Source organism: Amphiura filiformis, chromosome 13 (assembly GCF_039555335.1).
Source record: "Amphiura filiformis chromosome 13, Afil_fr2py, whole genome shotgun sequence".
In the NCBI taxonomy this organism is placed as follows: Eukaryota; Metazoa; Echinodermata; class Ophiuroidea; order Amphilepidida; family Amphiuridae; genus Amphiura; species Amphiura filiformis.
This window is the reverse complement of record NC_092640.1, coordinates 15575283-15592726: the sequence shown is the minus strand read 5'-3', so window position 1 is coordinate 15592726 and position 17444 is coordinate 15575283. Positions and strand designations below refer to the sequence as shown.

The 17444-nt window shown below is 34.3% G+C and overlaps 1 protein-coding gene across 1 annotated transcript in view; it reads right to left on the bottom strand.

Moving 5' to 3' along the window:
- Positions 1-17444, bottom strand: part of LOC140168040 (tRNA wybutosine-synthesizing protein 5-like) — a 39011-nt gene that overhangs the window by 12840 nt on the left and 8727 nt on the right. The window contains exons 2-4 of the mRNA XM_072191345.1: positions 11941-12048; positions 10102-10256; positions 8809-8878 (exon numbers count right to left, since the gene is read on the bottom strand). Of these exons, the coding sequence (XP_072047446.1) occupies positions 8809-8878; positions 10102-10256; positions 11941-12024 (309 nt within the window). The 5' untranslated portion in view covers positions 12025-12048. The remainder of the gene's footprint in view (positions 1-8808; positions 8879-10101; positions 10257-11940; positions 12049-17444) is intronic.

Sequence of the window (17444 nt, the reverse complement as noted above, 5' to 3'; positions counted from 1 at the left end):
ACACCTCCAAGACATCCAGACCGGATCTTTCTCAAATCTCACAGATATCACCTACTTACTTGCATCTGATAATGATCTAGAAACACTTGAGAATGAGACATTCAAAGGTTTAGACCAGCTCCAACTACTGGATCTCTCGAATAACAGGTTAACTAATATTACTAAAGGTGCATTCTTAGGTCTGTTACATTTAAGGCAAATGGTTTTAAATGGGAATGAGTTGAGATCAGTTACACCTGACATGTTTTTTGGATTAAGTCATTTGGAAGTGCTTAATCTCACAGATAATATCATTACTACAGTGAAGTCTGATGCATTTTTCTTTCTAAAACAGCTTAAGATAGTATCCCTCAGAATGAACCTGATCACCAATTTATATTTTCAATCCTTCAGTGAAAGCCTTTGTATTCTAGATGTATCACACAATGATATACACCATCTCAGTGTCAACATGCCATGGCATTTTCCTAACCTAACTCATGTATATCTATATAGTAATGCCATTGCAAACATTGAGCAAATCACCTTTGAACTGATTCCCAACATGTCTGTTTTGTATCTCCATGACAACGTCATGAAATCACTACCTAGTACCTTGTCAAACATTCAAAGATTACAACGGTTATCGCTTCATTTGAACATGATCTATGATCTTGATGTGAACTTACTTGATAAATTAAAAACATTATCTATTCTTTCACTGGATTCTAATAAAATAACAACATTGCCATCAAACCTATTTGATAATCTCACCAGCCTGACAAAACTATCCCTGAATGACAACATGATATCTGAACTTGATGTGAAATTATTTTATAAGTTACAAAATTTATCTATTCTTATGCTGCATTCTAATAAAATAACAACATTGCCATCAAACCTATTTGATAATGTCACTAGTCTGACAGAACTATACCTTTATGACAACATGATATCTGAACTTGATGTGAAATTATTTGATAAGTTACAAAATTTATCTATTCTTTGGCTGCATTCTAATCAGATAACAACATTATCATCAAACCTATTTGATAATCTCACCAGTCTGACAGAACTAGAACTTTATGACAACATGATATCTGAACTTAATGTGAAATTATTTGACAAGTTACACATTTTATCTATTCTTTCACTGCATTCTAATAAAATAACAACACTGCCATCAAACCTATTTGATAATCTCACTAGTCTGACAGAACTATACCTTTATGGCAACATGATATCTGAACTTGATGTAAAATTATTTGATAAGTTACAAAATTTATCTATTCTTTGGCTGCATTCTAATCAGATAACAAAATTATCATCAAACCTATTTGATAATCTCACCAGTCTGACAGAACTAGAACTTTATGACAACATGATATCTGATCTTGATGTGAAATTATTTGATAAGTTACACAATTTATCTATTCTTTCACTGCATTCTAATAAAATAACAACATTGCCATCAAACCTATTTGATAATCTCACTAGTTTGACAGAACTATACCTTTATGGCAACATGATATCTGAACTTGATGTGAAATTATTTGATAAGTTGCAAAATTTATCTATTCTTTGGCTGCATTCTAATCAGATAACAACATTATCATCAAACCTATTTGATAATCTCACCAGTCTGACAGATCTAGAACTTTACGACAACATGATATCTGAACTTGATGTGAAATTATTTGATAAGTTACAAAATTTATCTATTCTTTCACTACATTCTAATAAAATAACAACATTGCCATTAAACCTATTTGACAATCTCACCAGTCTGACAGAACTATCCCTTTATGATAACATGATATCTGAACTTGATGTGAAATTATTTGATAAGTTACAAAATGTATCTAGTCTTATGCTGCATTCTAATAAAATAACAACATTCCCATCACACATATTTGATAATCTCACCAGTCTGACAGATCTAGAACTTTATGACAACATGATATCTGAACTTGATGTGAAATTATTTGATAAGTTACAAAATTTATCTATTCTTTCACTACATTCTAATAAAATAACAACATTGCCATTAAACCTATTTGACAATCTCACCAGTCTGACAGAACTATACCTTGATGACAACATGATATCTGAACTTGATGTGAAATTATTTTATAAGTTACAAAATTTATCTATTCTTATGCTGCATTCTAATAAAATAACAACATTGCCATCAAACCTATTTGATAATGTCACTAGTCTGACAGAACTATACCTTTATGACAACATGATATCTGAACTTGATGTGAAATTATTTGATAAGTTACAAAATTTATCTATTCTTTGGCTGCATTCTAATCAGATAACAACATTATCATCAAACCTATTTGATAATCTCACCAGTCTGACAGAACTAGAACTTTATGACAACATGATATCTGAACTTAATGTGAAATTATTTGACAAGTTACACATTTTATCTATTCTTTCACTGCATTCTAATAAAATAACAACACTGCCATCAGGTCTGTTTGATAATCTTTCCAATTTGATACACCTGGACCTGTATGAAAATAATATTTCAAAGCTGGATCAGAGTATATTTCAAAATTTACACCACATGCAGGTTCTTTACTTGCATAATAATACCATAGCCAGACTTTCAGTTGACTTATTTCAGAATTTACCCAAATTAAGAGAACTTAGTCTTTATGGCAACATGATATCAGAGCTTGATGGCAACTTGTTCTGTGAGTTAAAACACTTGACAAATCTTTCATTACATACAAATAAACTTTCAATGTTACCATCAAACCTATTTGACAATCTCACCAGTCTGACAGAACTATACCTTTATGACAACATGATATCTGAACTTGATGTGAAATTATTTGATAAGTTACAAAATTTATCTATTCTTTGGCTGCATTCTAATAAGATAACAACATTATCATCAAACCTATTTGATAATCTCACTAGTCTGACAGAACTACACCTTTATGACAACATGATATCTGAACTTGATGTGAAATTATTTGCTAAGTTACAGAATTTATCTATTCTTTCACTGCATTCTAATAAGATAACAACATTGCCATTAAACCTATTTGATAATCTCACCAGTCTGACAGAACTATACTTTTATAACAACATGATATCTGAACTCGATGTGAAATTATTTAATATGTTAAACAATTTATCTTTTCTTTGGCTGCATTCTAATAAGATAACAACATTGCCATTAAACCTATTTGATAATCTCACCAGTCTGACAGAACTACAACTTTATAACAACATGATATCTGAACTTGATGTGAAATTATTTGCTAAGTTACAGAATTTATCTATTCTTTCACTGCATTCTAATAAGATAACAACATTGCCATTAAACCTATTTGATAATCTCACCAGTCTGACAGAACTATACTTTTATAACAACATGATATCTGAACTCGATGTGAAATTATTTAATAAGTTAAACAATTTATCTTTTCTTTTGCTGCATTCTAATAAGATAACAGCATTGCAATTAAACCTATTTGATAATCTCACCAGTCTGACAGAACTATATCTTTATGACAACATGATATCTGAACTTGATGTGAAATTATTTGCTAAGTTACAGAATTTATCTATTCTTTCACTGCATTCTAATAAGATAACAACATTACCATTAAACCTATTTGATCTCACCAGTCTGACAGAACTATACCTTTATAACAACATGATATCTGAACTCGATGTGAAATTATTTAATAAGTTAAACAATTTATCTTTTCTTTGGCTGCATTCTAATAAGATAACAACATTGCCATTAAACCTATTTGATAATCTCACCAGTCTGACAGAACTACACCTTTATGACAACATGATATCTGAACTTGATGTGAAATTATTTGATAAGTTACACAATTTATCTATTCTTCAGCTGCATTCTAATAATATAACAACATTGCCATTAAACCTATTTGATCAGCTCGCCAGTCTGACAGAACTATATCTTTATGACAACATGATATCTGAACTTGATGTGAAATTATTTGATAAGTTACCAAATTTATCTATTCTTTGGCTGCATTCTAATAATATAACAACATTGCCATCAAACCTATTTGATAATCTCACCAGTCTGACAGAACTATCCCTTTATGACAACATGATATCTGAACTTGATGTGAAATTATTTGATAAGTTACACAATTTATCTATTCTTTGGCTGCATTCTAATAATATAACAACATTGCCATCAAACCTATTTGATAATCTCACCAGTCTGACAGAACTACACCTTTATGACAACATGATATCTGAACTTGATGTGAAATTATTTGATAAGTTACACAATTTATCTATTCTTCACCTGCATTCTAATAATATAACAACATTGCCATTAAACCTATTTGATCAGCTCGCCAGTCTGACAGAACTATATCTTTATGACAACATGATATCTGAACTCGATGTGAAATTATTTAATATGTTAAACAATTTATCTTTTCTTTGGCTGCATTCTAATAAGATAACAGCATTGCAATTAAACCTATTTGATAATCTCACCAGTCTGACAGAACTATATCTTTATGACAACATGATATCTGAACTTGATGTGAAATTATTTGCTAAGTTACAGAATTTATCTATTCTTTCACTGCATTCTAATAAAATAACAACATTGCCATCAGGTCTATTTGATAATCTTGCCAATTTGATAAAACTCTTCCTGTATGACAACAATATTTCAGAGCTTGATCCAAATATATTTCAAAATTTACATCAATTACAGGTGCTTTACTTGCAAAATTATACTACACAGAGACTTCCACTAACAGCATTGCCACCACACATTTTTGATAACCTCATAAATTTAAAAGAACTAGACTTAAATGACAACATGATATCAGAACTTGACAAAGATATATTTAATGGGTTGACACAATTACAGATTCTTGAGTTGAATAACAATGATTTATCTGATATCCCAAAACTCAATAAACTTAGTAACTTACTTACACTGCGATTGTATCAAAATAGAATCACAACCTTAAAAAATACAGTATTTCAAAACCTAGCAGTATTAAGACTCTTGGATTTGAGGAATAACAACATTTCAAAAATAGGACAAGACAGCTTTCTTGGTCTTGGAAATGAATCAACTATTGCAGTTGATTCACCAGAATTATGCTGTTTTGCAAATGACCATGTTCAATGTATACCCACTGAACCAAAATCCCCTTACTTGACTTGTAAACAACTTTTAACTAACAACTGGGTTAGAAGTTCCATGTGGATACTTGGCATCTTTGCTTTAGCATTTAATGGTTTTGTTGTTGTTTATGGGTGTATTGAAATAAAATATGGTAATACATATAAAGATAAACTGTATAAAGAAAAGCTGCCCCAGATAATATACATTACAAACCTAGCTGTAGCAGATTTCATCATGGGTATCTATATGATCATAATTGTTATTGCTGACCTATATTTTGGCCACCAGTTCCCACTAAAAGCTAACAATTGGCGTAACAGCTTAACATGTAAAGTGGCAGGCTTTCTAGCTGTGTTCTCAGGTGAAGCCTCACTTTTCATTCTGATTTTGATAAGTATTGAGAGGCTGTCAGCTTTTATTTGGCCATGGAAACATCATCTACAACAATTTTACCCTAGCAGTACAAAAGGCAGATCTAACATTATTGCAGTAATAGTAGCATGGATTTTTGCAATTATTCTTAGTTCAATTCCAGCAGCAATAAGAAATGGAAATCAGTATTTCTATGATGTCTCTGAAGTATGCATTGGGCTCCCGTTGGCAAGAGATTTGTCATATCAACTCATTTACCATAATGTAACAATTCCCTTAAAGCCATACAGAGATGATGTAGTGGTACCATATGCCACAACTGGATTAACACACAGTTCGACAGGCCCACCTTATTCAACTGGGCTGTTTTTGGGACTGAACCTTCTGTGTTGTGTTATCCTTTTCATATGTTATGCATCCATATTTGTGAGGGTAATTTGTGTTGGACATAGACATGCACTGCAGATGAGTGTCTCCAGGTTACAAATTGAGTTTTGGATGACCTTAAAAATGGGAATTATAATTTTAACCGACGTCCTATGCTGGATGCCTATTATTTGTTTAGGCATCTTAGTTCAAATGGATAGAATGACAATTTCTCCAGAAGTATTTTCATGGATTGTAGCATTTGCATTGCCCATTAACTCTGCAATCAATCCACTCCTCTATGGAATATGGGCAATTTCATCTAGGCACAGAGATTATAGACGAAGAGCTGATAAATTAGTAGCATGGGATGAAACACCGCTGTAAAATAGTTAAATTCAATCCTAGGACTACTGACAAGAGGGAGGGGTAAGGCTTATAATTAAAGACAGAGATAAAAAGAATTTATCGCGTCTGATGTCACTGTCAATTACGATCCTTGATTGGTTTACACAGGTTAATCAGCGCGTAAGAGGAAGACCGATCTATCTGGTGCTGATCGGAGAAAAGGAATAGCAGCAAATGGTGAAAAATTACGTACTTTTACAAGGCAACAAGCAGCTTTTCTAGGCATTATGGACATGGTGCCTTCGGTTATGAAAGTTTCCTACTATAAAGACCTAACTTTTGAGATGGTTTGCATGTCGAAAGGCAATGAAAGGTGCAAAATTAACAATAAGGCGCCAGGTTATAAATCCGTGTTCAGCAAGTCAATATCACGACACTTGTAAACAAACCGTGCTCGAGTTTGATTGACAGATGACGTCAGACGTGATAAATTCTCTTTATCTTTGTCTTTCATTATAGTACTTGTACAGTCAAGGACAATATTAAGAAAATACAATATACAGCAAGTAAACTTTGCAAATCACACTGGAGACACTACAGTAGGAATTTCAATTGAATGAATACAACCTGACATAGCGTGACGATTTTTCTCGTACACTGCGAGATGTACGCCAAAGTGTGTGACTGTGCGTGCGTAATACAGAAGTGAATCCAACCATGCCAACTCACTCGTGATTGGTTAGTATTGTATGCAAGGTCGCGTGTTCATGTTGTAGTTTGAAATACACAATATAGCTAACGTGGCTAAATCAAGTTTCTGTTGAAAGCTGTGTTCATTCAATTGAAATTCCTACTGTGGTTACTAATTAAGTTAGTCATTTTTCAGCTTAAAATATACAGCAAACCTTCCCGGTTGTTATCTTATTAGAAATTGATGCCACACCAATGCAATTTGTTGAATTTTACCCATGCACCAATGCAAATCATCATGGTCAAGGGTTATTATAAACCTTTGAAACTGCATCAACAATATGCATCCTTCTCTCCCCCCTAATCTTACAATATTGGGGAACAAGGTGAAAATGCCGATATCATAGTTCATATCAACATTGCTAAAGGGGAAGGGGAGGATATTGCAGTGAAATAGGTTCAGGTGTGGCAACAGGTTTTTCTAGGATTGTAGTTTGTTGGCTTGCTATGTTTAATTTTTTTTAAAATTGTTAAAGAGGTTGACATACATATATGCCTGACCGAGCTTCCTCTCACTCTGTTTCCTTGTACGTTATGAATTTGTGAAATAAAGTTCTTTTGACTTGATCTGATTTTGTTTGCAGTATTTTTTACCACGCAAATCCCTTACATGTTTGTAATGGCGATTGAAATGCTCAAATCAGTTACTTCAAAAACCTGTGTAACGTAGAGTCTAGCACTGAGTACATGAATACAGAAACCATCATGGTCCAGGATGCTAGACCTCCAGATCACTTTTTCACCTTTGCCAAATTATAATCTTATGCTGGTTTCATACGTTCCTACCGCTTGCCGCTCTGAAGATGATTTTACTTCACTGTGCAAGTCGCACTAAAAATGCTAGCGGTGACCAGCGGCAAGCTGATATATCAATCACTCCACCGCTTTGCCGCAGCGACAGCACCGCTGGGAGTTGAATTCAAACTCAAAGTGGTGCCGCTCTAACGTATGAGACCAGAATACGAAATGAAGCGTCACGCTGCTCATCGGCAAGCTGCAGAAAGTATGAAACCAGCATAAGTCTCTGAGCACAGAAACTTAGATTTCTGCGCCTGATAATCTGTTGCTATTCACCTATTGCATGGTTCTGCCATGATACAAGGAGAGCCTTGAACTGTCATGACAAAGGAAGAATTACATATATTTACGCAATGTTATATGACTAGTTCAATTCCCATTCATGCATGCTGCCAGATCAAGGCTCTCCTCGCACATGGCGGAACCATGCAATGTGTGAATATATAATAAGGAAAGAGAGCTTTTTCCTTCATGGGGTAGAAATAATCTGTCATTATAATTAACAATATAATCTGTCGCTATTTTCTGTTGATTTTCTGTCAGATTGAATTCTCATCGCCCTAGTGTATAAATAATCTACCACTGTGTATAAGGAAGGAGGGTTCTGCTGGGAACTTCTGCAACCGAGTACAGAAATAATCCATTATTATAAATAATAAGAAAAGAGAGTATTTCGCTTTCACAGTTGTTCAAAAACTCGGACTCTGGATCCACTATAACAAGGAAAGGATATTATGCTTCTGAGCATACAATTTCTGACAGTGGATTTTCCACTGCTGGAAGTTATTCCACTGCCGCAAGTTCTGCAGGGGAGTGCAGGAGATGGATAACGTACATACATGAAATATCATGCGAGTACTATTATCCAATTGGTTTCCTCCAGACAGTAGAATCCATGTGTGATACATGCGCAATCATAGGTGGTGCATAGCGCACAAAGCGACTGCGCCTTACAGATACACCACCTGTGTGTGTATTATACGCGGATGCTACTGTCTTGAGGAAGCCAAATGGATTATAGTCATACTTACTGGTTCAAAGAAATATTCTTCTTGTCTGGGTTTGGATGCTCTTCTCACCAGCTCGTCAAAAGGCAAAGTCCTGTAATAAAATTGGCAACATTTATTATTAAAAGCATAAAAAAGTTATAAAATTAGGATTATACATGTAGGTCCTATAGGACTAGTTAAGATTATAATTTAAATGCCTTAATGTGCAATTTCCATCAGCCATAACTGTCAGGATAGGTTTCTGTCTATTTTAAGCAGAATATAGAGGTAAATTGAAAGAAACCACACTGGCTATTTTGGTTGTTTAACATGGATTCTATGGAAGACTTAATGTATGAATTATGGCTTTATGTTGGAAATTGCTCTTTTGTCCTACAAACACAACAAATTGGGGGGATTCCATTTAGGTGTATTAAAGTCAGGACATGTGTAAACTAGGGCTCTCAACTAACGGGTAATTATGTACTGGTACCGATTGAATTTTCGGCGGAATCCGGTACCAAAATCTGAAAAAAAAAAAATCAAAAAAAAAAAAAAAAAAAAAAAAAAAAAATTCGCGACTTTGGAGAACCACTGGCCCTATTCTGAAATGCTAAGATCATTAGGATCATTCACAGTTAATTTGAAAAAAAATTGAAAAAATTACGAAAAAATTACAGTTTGTTATTCTTAATATGTAAACCACAAACTTATGTTTACCTCTTCATCTATCACATATTATAAATGCATTGGTTTTCCATGCATTTATAATATGTAATATATGAAGAGGTAAATATTAGTTTGTGGTTTGCATAGCAAGGTTAACAAACTGTAATTTTTTCGTAATTTTTTTTTCAAATTTTTTTCAAATTACCTGTAAGTGATCCTAGCACTTTTTTTTTCGGGTACTTTGACCCGTGAATTCGGACCCGGGTAGGCCAAGAACGGGCGGGAACTCGGGTACCCGGGAATTGGTGAGAGCCTTAGTGTAAACATTACAAATATAATAAAAAATCAGGTTTTATCAAAATTAAAACTGCCTCATCTTCATTTTGACAAAACTGAATTTAAAGAATTCTGTCCTCATGTGCTTTTGCATATAAGGCTATCCTTCACATGGTCTGTGGTTCGTGGGATGAAAATGGATAGAAAGTCCATTACTTTCTGACATTTTTGATACCAACTCTCACTTTTTTTGTCAAAAATGGAGTTGAGACAGTGCTACGTTTAAGCCCTTGATTTCTTCTTCTGCAATAAAATATCAAAACCTGAATTTTGATGAATTTTAGGGTGTTCTGGTTAAACAAATTACTGATTGCCCCAATTTACACGTACCTGTATGCATAATTTTTGTTGATAAAATCCATCTTAGCTGACGGACTAACATGAACTTTGACATCTTGGCTCCCTCCAGCTTCACATAAGTACTGCACTGTCCAGTTAGTTTGGCATGGTCCAAGATCAAGGCCCCTCAGCACTACTGGCCATCGCTGTAAAATACAAAGATTCACACAATGAGGCTAATAAAAAAAAAATTATTTGTTTGCCCTTTCCCAACCGACCAAAAAATCACTAAAATCTTTGGTCGCCTATTTATTTTTTTATTCCTTTTATAACCTCTAAAAATTCATAATTAATTTTTCTCAAAAAAATCATTAAAAAAAATAACTAATCTTTTAATATTTTTGAGCATTTTGAAACCCAAACATTGGCAAATGATATCTCATGATTATGTTTCCACAACTGTTCTCTCTTCCCATTTTTCTTTGTTTCTGTTTTGTTTTTGAAACAAATGTGGGACTTTATCCGCTGTTTACATCATATACAAAAAAAAATTCAATTCACCTACCGACCCTCCTGATTTTTTTCATGAAAGGGCAAACAAAGGATTTGTTTTCTTGGTCTGACTGTGCTCGGATTGTGAAAACATCAGGAGGGCCAAAATTGCTTGGGGACCCTCACCCACAATAGTAAACACATGTTTGACCACCTGTTTTCAAGATACCCCTTCAACAAGCTTTGGTCATTTTACCAAAAACAACCCCCAAAACAAGGATTTTAAAACCAAATTTGGCCCTCAAACACGTTTCAACCAAAATATTACCCCCTAAAACAGGTTTACACATTCATATAGTTTGACAAAACACTCCCTTGAAAATTACCCGGTGGGTTCAGTTTGTATTTAAAGGTAGGACGTATTCCCGTTCCAGGATTTAAAAATGACCCCTATTTCACGGGGAATCGAGGACATTTGCAGCAATTTTACCCCCTATTTTGCGCGAAATCAAGGAAAATTTACCCCCAAATACCTCTCCTATTTTTATCATTTTGAGGACGCATTTTCATTTCACTCCCTTATCATGAGGAATCGAGGAAATTTTTCAGAAATAAATACCCCTATTTTTACCATTTCAAGGACGCTTTTTCATTTCCCCCCTATTTCACGGAGAAATGAGGACAATAACGAAAACTGTAGCGGTAAAACGCGGACGAAAGTCCTAGAAATACACCCTAATTTTCATAGCAAGGACAATAATATTGCTCCAAAACACCCCTAATTTGGACAATCGCAAACAATTTTGTCCTCGAAAATTCCGCGGACATTTCTTGAAAAGTACCCCTAATTGGCACCATCATGCGTACACATTGTCAGTGAAGACTGAACCCACCGGGGAAAATTAATGTTTAAAGACTCCTGAATGTGGATCTGAGATATTCGTCTCAGATGTGATCACACATTCCATGTTCTTTCACACACAAAAACACCCCTGCTCTTTGCACATTATTTTTGGTCATGCATGTGTACACCAATAGTGTTGTAGCTGAGTGTCTCCTCCCAGGTAACTGAAAAGCTTCTTCTAAGGCACTTACATCACATGCATCCACAGTTAGAGCACATGATAAAGTAATCATGAAGAATCTACTGTAAACGCATTAGGCGCTATGGGCTCCCTTGACATAAATGGAATTTTAGACAAACTAAAAGTGCCCTACCATAAAAATCCCACCAGCAAATACAGGCACATATACCCTTAATTCTTGTTGGGATTTTTAGAGGAGGTATAGCTCTCTATTTTTACATGAAATTTACCCCAAGGCAAAGGAGCCCAGGTGCGCCATTAGCTGAACGTTTACGGTATGTCGATAAAAAGTCACACATCAGAAGTAAATTACCTTTGGATATATTTCAGTGTTGAATGTCTCCTTATCCACTCCATGTACAACACTGATTTGCTTCATTTCGCCTGGATTTTCCATTGAGTCTATACTGCAAATAATACACTGAATATCACAATTTAGTTTACAAACTTCACCAAAGGAGACAAAAACAACAAACTACATGTAAGAGATTCGGTCAATATGTGATATGCAAAACTAAAATGATGGTGGCGTAAGCAATTCACCGATCGCACGGTCATCTCAAAATGAGGTTCTACCCGCAAAGTGTGTGCGTGCATGTGTACGCCTGTCAAACGCAAGCTTTAATTACGGTACCGCAAACAAGTTGTAAAAGCCTTCTGGCGCATTGCTAGAAAAGCGTGAGAAACAAAAATGCACATTTTGCGCATGCGTTTGCAGGGAGAGCCTCATTTTGGTAGCAAGATGGCGGATCCGTGCAAAGGGCGAATACACATGTAACTTACATATAGGCTCAAATGTCCGTGTTCATGTACCGCTACTCAGCCAAACATGGCAGAGTAGGGCCCGGATGTCATGTTAATTTTCTCTACCAGCACATGAGATACGAACAGGGAATGTCCGATTTGAAGGGGCTTCAACTCTGTCGATACTGCTGTTTTCCTCAATTTTGTTGTCAAATTTTTCATAGCAAAAATACCTCATAAAAATTATAAAGCATTGTTTTTACACCTTCACTGGGATCACTGAATCAATCAAGCCTTTTTTCCAGCCATGGCTTAATTCCGAATTGTCACCTAATTTGGGTGTACTTTCTTGGGTCCAATCTCTATCATGGAAAGTTTGCTATATCTTTCTAAATATAATGATTATTTGTTCTAGATTTGTGTTTTAGCATTTCATATTTGAAAGAACTAATGTTTAATTGCAACATTTGAAACTACAAACCCAAACTGGGTGCTATGATGTACAAGATTGGGCTACGAGTTTGCATTTTACCAAGTTAGCAATAGGTATTTCCTTCATGTTGCCAATGCATGACTTTCTTTATTATACTCAAAAACGGATTTTATTATACATGTACTAGAAAGTTGTTTACGTGCATATAGGCTCCTTCACAGTCGGTTTGTGTTGTGTATGTTTACAACTGAGCCACATATAGACTGGGTTGCCGGGACTACCAGACAAAGAATCTGTTTTTGGGCGAAAATCGCGAAGCGATTTTCGACCCATATTGCGCTGGGTTTTGTACTACTTACTTCTTCACGGCGTTTCAGAATAAAAATGAAATATTCGTGCTGTCTATGTAATCAGGAAACTACAGAGGCGATAGTGTCCATTTAAATTTGTCATTACTACTTCATGTTGATATTCAAACAGTGCTATAAAGTTGTCTTAGCAAGGAATATGTTTGTATTAAAAGAAATAATTGTTTTACAACTTCCATGAACTAGCATTACTTTTATGCAAATCAGAAAATTGCAACAGATATTTTTCATTTCTCTCAGACTGAGCGGTATTGCCAGATTGTGCGTACAGTTGGGCTACATTATAATAGCCTCATTATAGTTTTATTGATACTGGCAAAATACTTGCTTGCATGTGCTTGTTGTTTTACCATAGCGTATAGAATCTGATAATGATACTTTAACCCATGAACCACGCAGTCAATTAATTTATGTCAATATGACCTTTTCACGAGGCTGTGTTTATATAACTGAATCATTTATACAAACACAACCTTGAGTAAATTAAAGTACTTAAGGGATCTAGAATGGGCGTTTTCGATAGTATTTTTTGGGGGACATGAGAGCACATATCAGACATATGGAATTGCATTCCTAATACGAAGAATGTCTTTCTGATATCAAATAATTTTCATTTTTTGAAATCACGATGTAATAGGCCTACAAATTTTATGACAAATTATTAAAATTTGATATTTTTCATATTTTTGATATATAACAGTCCTCGAAGTAAATTTTATAAATCTAATGACATATTCTTAAAGTGTATGTAGCTGGGAGGAAAAGCCGATCAATTGAAAATTTTTGACCTATCATATTGAAAATATGGATTTTTTCCCAAAATGACCTAATTTTTTGTGTTTTGGGAAAGAGATCCATATCTTCAATACGAAAGGTCAAAATTTTCAATTGATCGTCGGCTTTTTCATCCCACCTACATACACTTTAAGTAAAAATCATCATTTGCGAATTTCAAAAATCAAAATTATTTTATATCAAAAGGCCATTCTTCGCACTTAGAATGCAATTCAACATGTCTGATGTGCTCTAATGTCCCACAATAAATACTGTCCAAACGTTCATACTGACCCCATCCCTTAAATGGGGAAACTTATTTACTTTAGCACTGAGCCCTGTGCAATACAAATCGCCCGGACTTATTTGCTCATGCAGACCATGAGTGTTTGCTTATTGACCAATTACCAGGAGAAAAGTCAATAACTGGTTGCCCTTTATCTGCTAACTTGGTTGAACCTGTACGGTGGTATACAGCTGTATACGTTGAAATCAATGTTCAATAAATGCCAAATGTTGCTAGCAGTAAAATAATTAAATAGGCCTACTACATGCAATGACAATAAATAAAAATTCCTTTAAAAAAGGAATGGGGCGCCAATGTGCATGTGAGTTCGGACGTGATATGGTGAATTCCATGGCATGGTGTTTAGATTTGATATTATAATGATCTACTCAGGGCAGGGAAGAGTAGAAGATGATCAAATGCAAATGTGTTTGATTGGGGAAAGTGTATCACAGGACCGTTTTGGATGAAATATTAAATTTGAATTGGAATGAAGCTGTCGTGTCAATTTGCGATTATGTGGGGTGGGGAGTTCTGTTTTGGGGGCATATTGTAGTGATGATATTACTTCTACTTGCTTATACACTGAAAATCTAATAGAGATGAATTATGATGTCGTCATGCATAGATCTTAAGGTGGTATTTATGGCATATTCTAGAAATTAATAAATGGCTGAGACAAACCCGTTTGTCTTTCAGAAGATTTTAAGGTATGTAATTTGAAAATAAATTATTTGAGTTTGATTTGTTATAGGTCTAATTCGTTTTAGGCCTAAATTTTTCATTAATAGTATACTCTTTATAATATAGATATTTTATTACTTTCAGAAGATTTTATTTTCATTTTGATTTTGAGTTAATAGTTGATCGCCACATCTCTAACACGGAAAATAAAGCACTAGCCTAGTTTTAATAACCAGAGTGACATAAAAAGTAGAAATACAATGCATGGGGAGGTACATTATTGGCATTCAACATGTTCAAAATAAAAGAATTTTATGCAGAGGGTGAACTTGTTCAACTGATAAATACATTTTGTAGATGTCAGCATGAAATTATTTTTAGGTATAAATACTTAACGAATAACCTGAGCAACATGAAAAGTAGAAATATGGGGGAGACTCACTATTGGCATTCAACAGAATGAACTAATGGATGTTTTCATTCAAGTGCAAATTATGTTCTAAGTAGCTTAAACTTTAATAATTGACAAGAACCTATTCATTTTTTTAATCAAATTTGATTCCTTACTACACCTTTATCTTGACACTTCCTCATTTGTTCGCCCTGTTCCTTTTTAAAGGATTTTTTATTTGACTATAATTTGGCCTCCTATCAGTTTTACTGATAAGATGGCAAATTGATTTGACTATAATTTGGCCTCCTATCAGTTTTACTGATAAGATGGCTAATTGAAAATAAACATTTATTTTGTAAACAGATAATGCTCTGTGGTTATTTATGGATGGAAACTTAGGAAATTGCTATTAATGAAATAATTAATATATTAAACATACATTTTGCTTTGTTATTCCAGCCATGGCTTAATTCCGAATTGTCACCTAATTTGGGTGTACTTTCTTGGGTCCAATCTCTATCATGGAAAGTTTGCTATATCTTTCTAAATATAATGATTATTTGTTCTAGATTTGTGTTTTAGCATTTCATATTTGAAAGAACTAATGTTTAATTGCAACATTTCGAAACTACAAACCCAAACTGGGTGCTATGATGTACAAGATTGGGCTACGAGTTTGCATTTTACCAAGTTAGCAATAGGTATTTCCTTCATGTTGCCAATGCATGACTTTCTTTATTATACTCAAAAACGGATTTTATTATACATGTACTAGAAAGTTGTTTACGTGCATATAGGCTCCTTCACAGTCGGTTTGTGTTGTGTATGTTTACAACTGAGCCACATATAGACTGGGTTGCCGGGACTACCAGACAAAGAATCTGTTTTTTGACTATAATTTGGCCTCCTATCAGTTTTACTGATAAGATGGCAAATTGATTTGACTATAATTTGGCCTCCTATCAGTTTTACTGATAAGATGGCTAATTGAAAATAAACATTTATTTTGTAAACAGATAATGCTCTGTGGTTATTTATGGATGGAAACTTAGGAAATTGCTATTAATGAAATAATTAATATATTAAACATACATTTTGCTTTGTTAACGATTAAAATCCGTTCGCAAATAAGGTTTTTAGAACATTTTGAACAATTTTGCTCTATGAAAAAGGATACAATTGCACCCCTGCTGATAAGCTGTCAACAAGCATTGACAAGTAAAGTGTGACCACTAATTAAACAATAATAATGAGCATTATCTGACCATTCCCTGATCTGACTAGAGCTGGGTATAAATAGTGCACTACTACCAACACTAATTGATGTTGGGAGTGACACTAGTCGTCGAGGGGGGGGGTACCAGTAATTGGGGTAGATAGTGGCTTTGGTTTTATACATTTTTGGTACGTGTAGAGCAACCGGGAATCCCTGGGATTGAGTAATCAGTCTTTTGATTAGGCCAATGAAAGTCGATTTTGAGTTTCCGTCACCGCCCTCACTTCATTTTCTGACCCTCATTTGAATTCATTATTGTGACTATTTTTAATATACTTTTGAATCTCATTAGGGCTAAACATCCATCTTCAAGTGAGTGAGTGGCAAATAACAACACATTTTACATTCGTGTTAGTCATATAACGAAAGGCAGAAAAATAATGAATAATGAAAAAGTTACCTCACTTATTTTCAGAAATTATGTGACGGGAAACTCAAAATTGACTGTTAGTGGCCTTATGATGTGATTGTAACTACCAGTAAACTATACATTGCAAATAAATATATCTAAAATTAATTACCATGCTTCAATATCAAGGTTAACAGTTACTGATAATAGATAATTGGATTGTCATGAAATGTGGTTGATATGAAATCCCTTAATTAAGCAGCAAACATTCTTAAGGTTATCTGAATATAGATTGTTGGATTGTTGTAAAACTCAGAGGATGTGATTTCAATTGAGCCGTTTGTTACAAGTATGAATTAAATGTAGACCAATTTAGCACACATTTTCCAATTCAGCTTTCGACATGAAAATTTTGAGTATTTCCTAAAGTATGTCATTGGTGGTATTTACCAATAATTGCCAATATTTCGCACCCGGTTAGTTGTGCCAAACATTCAAATTTACTAGCT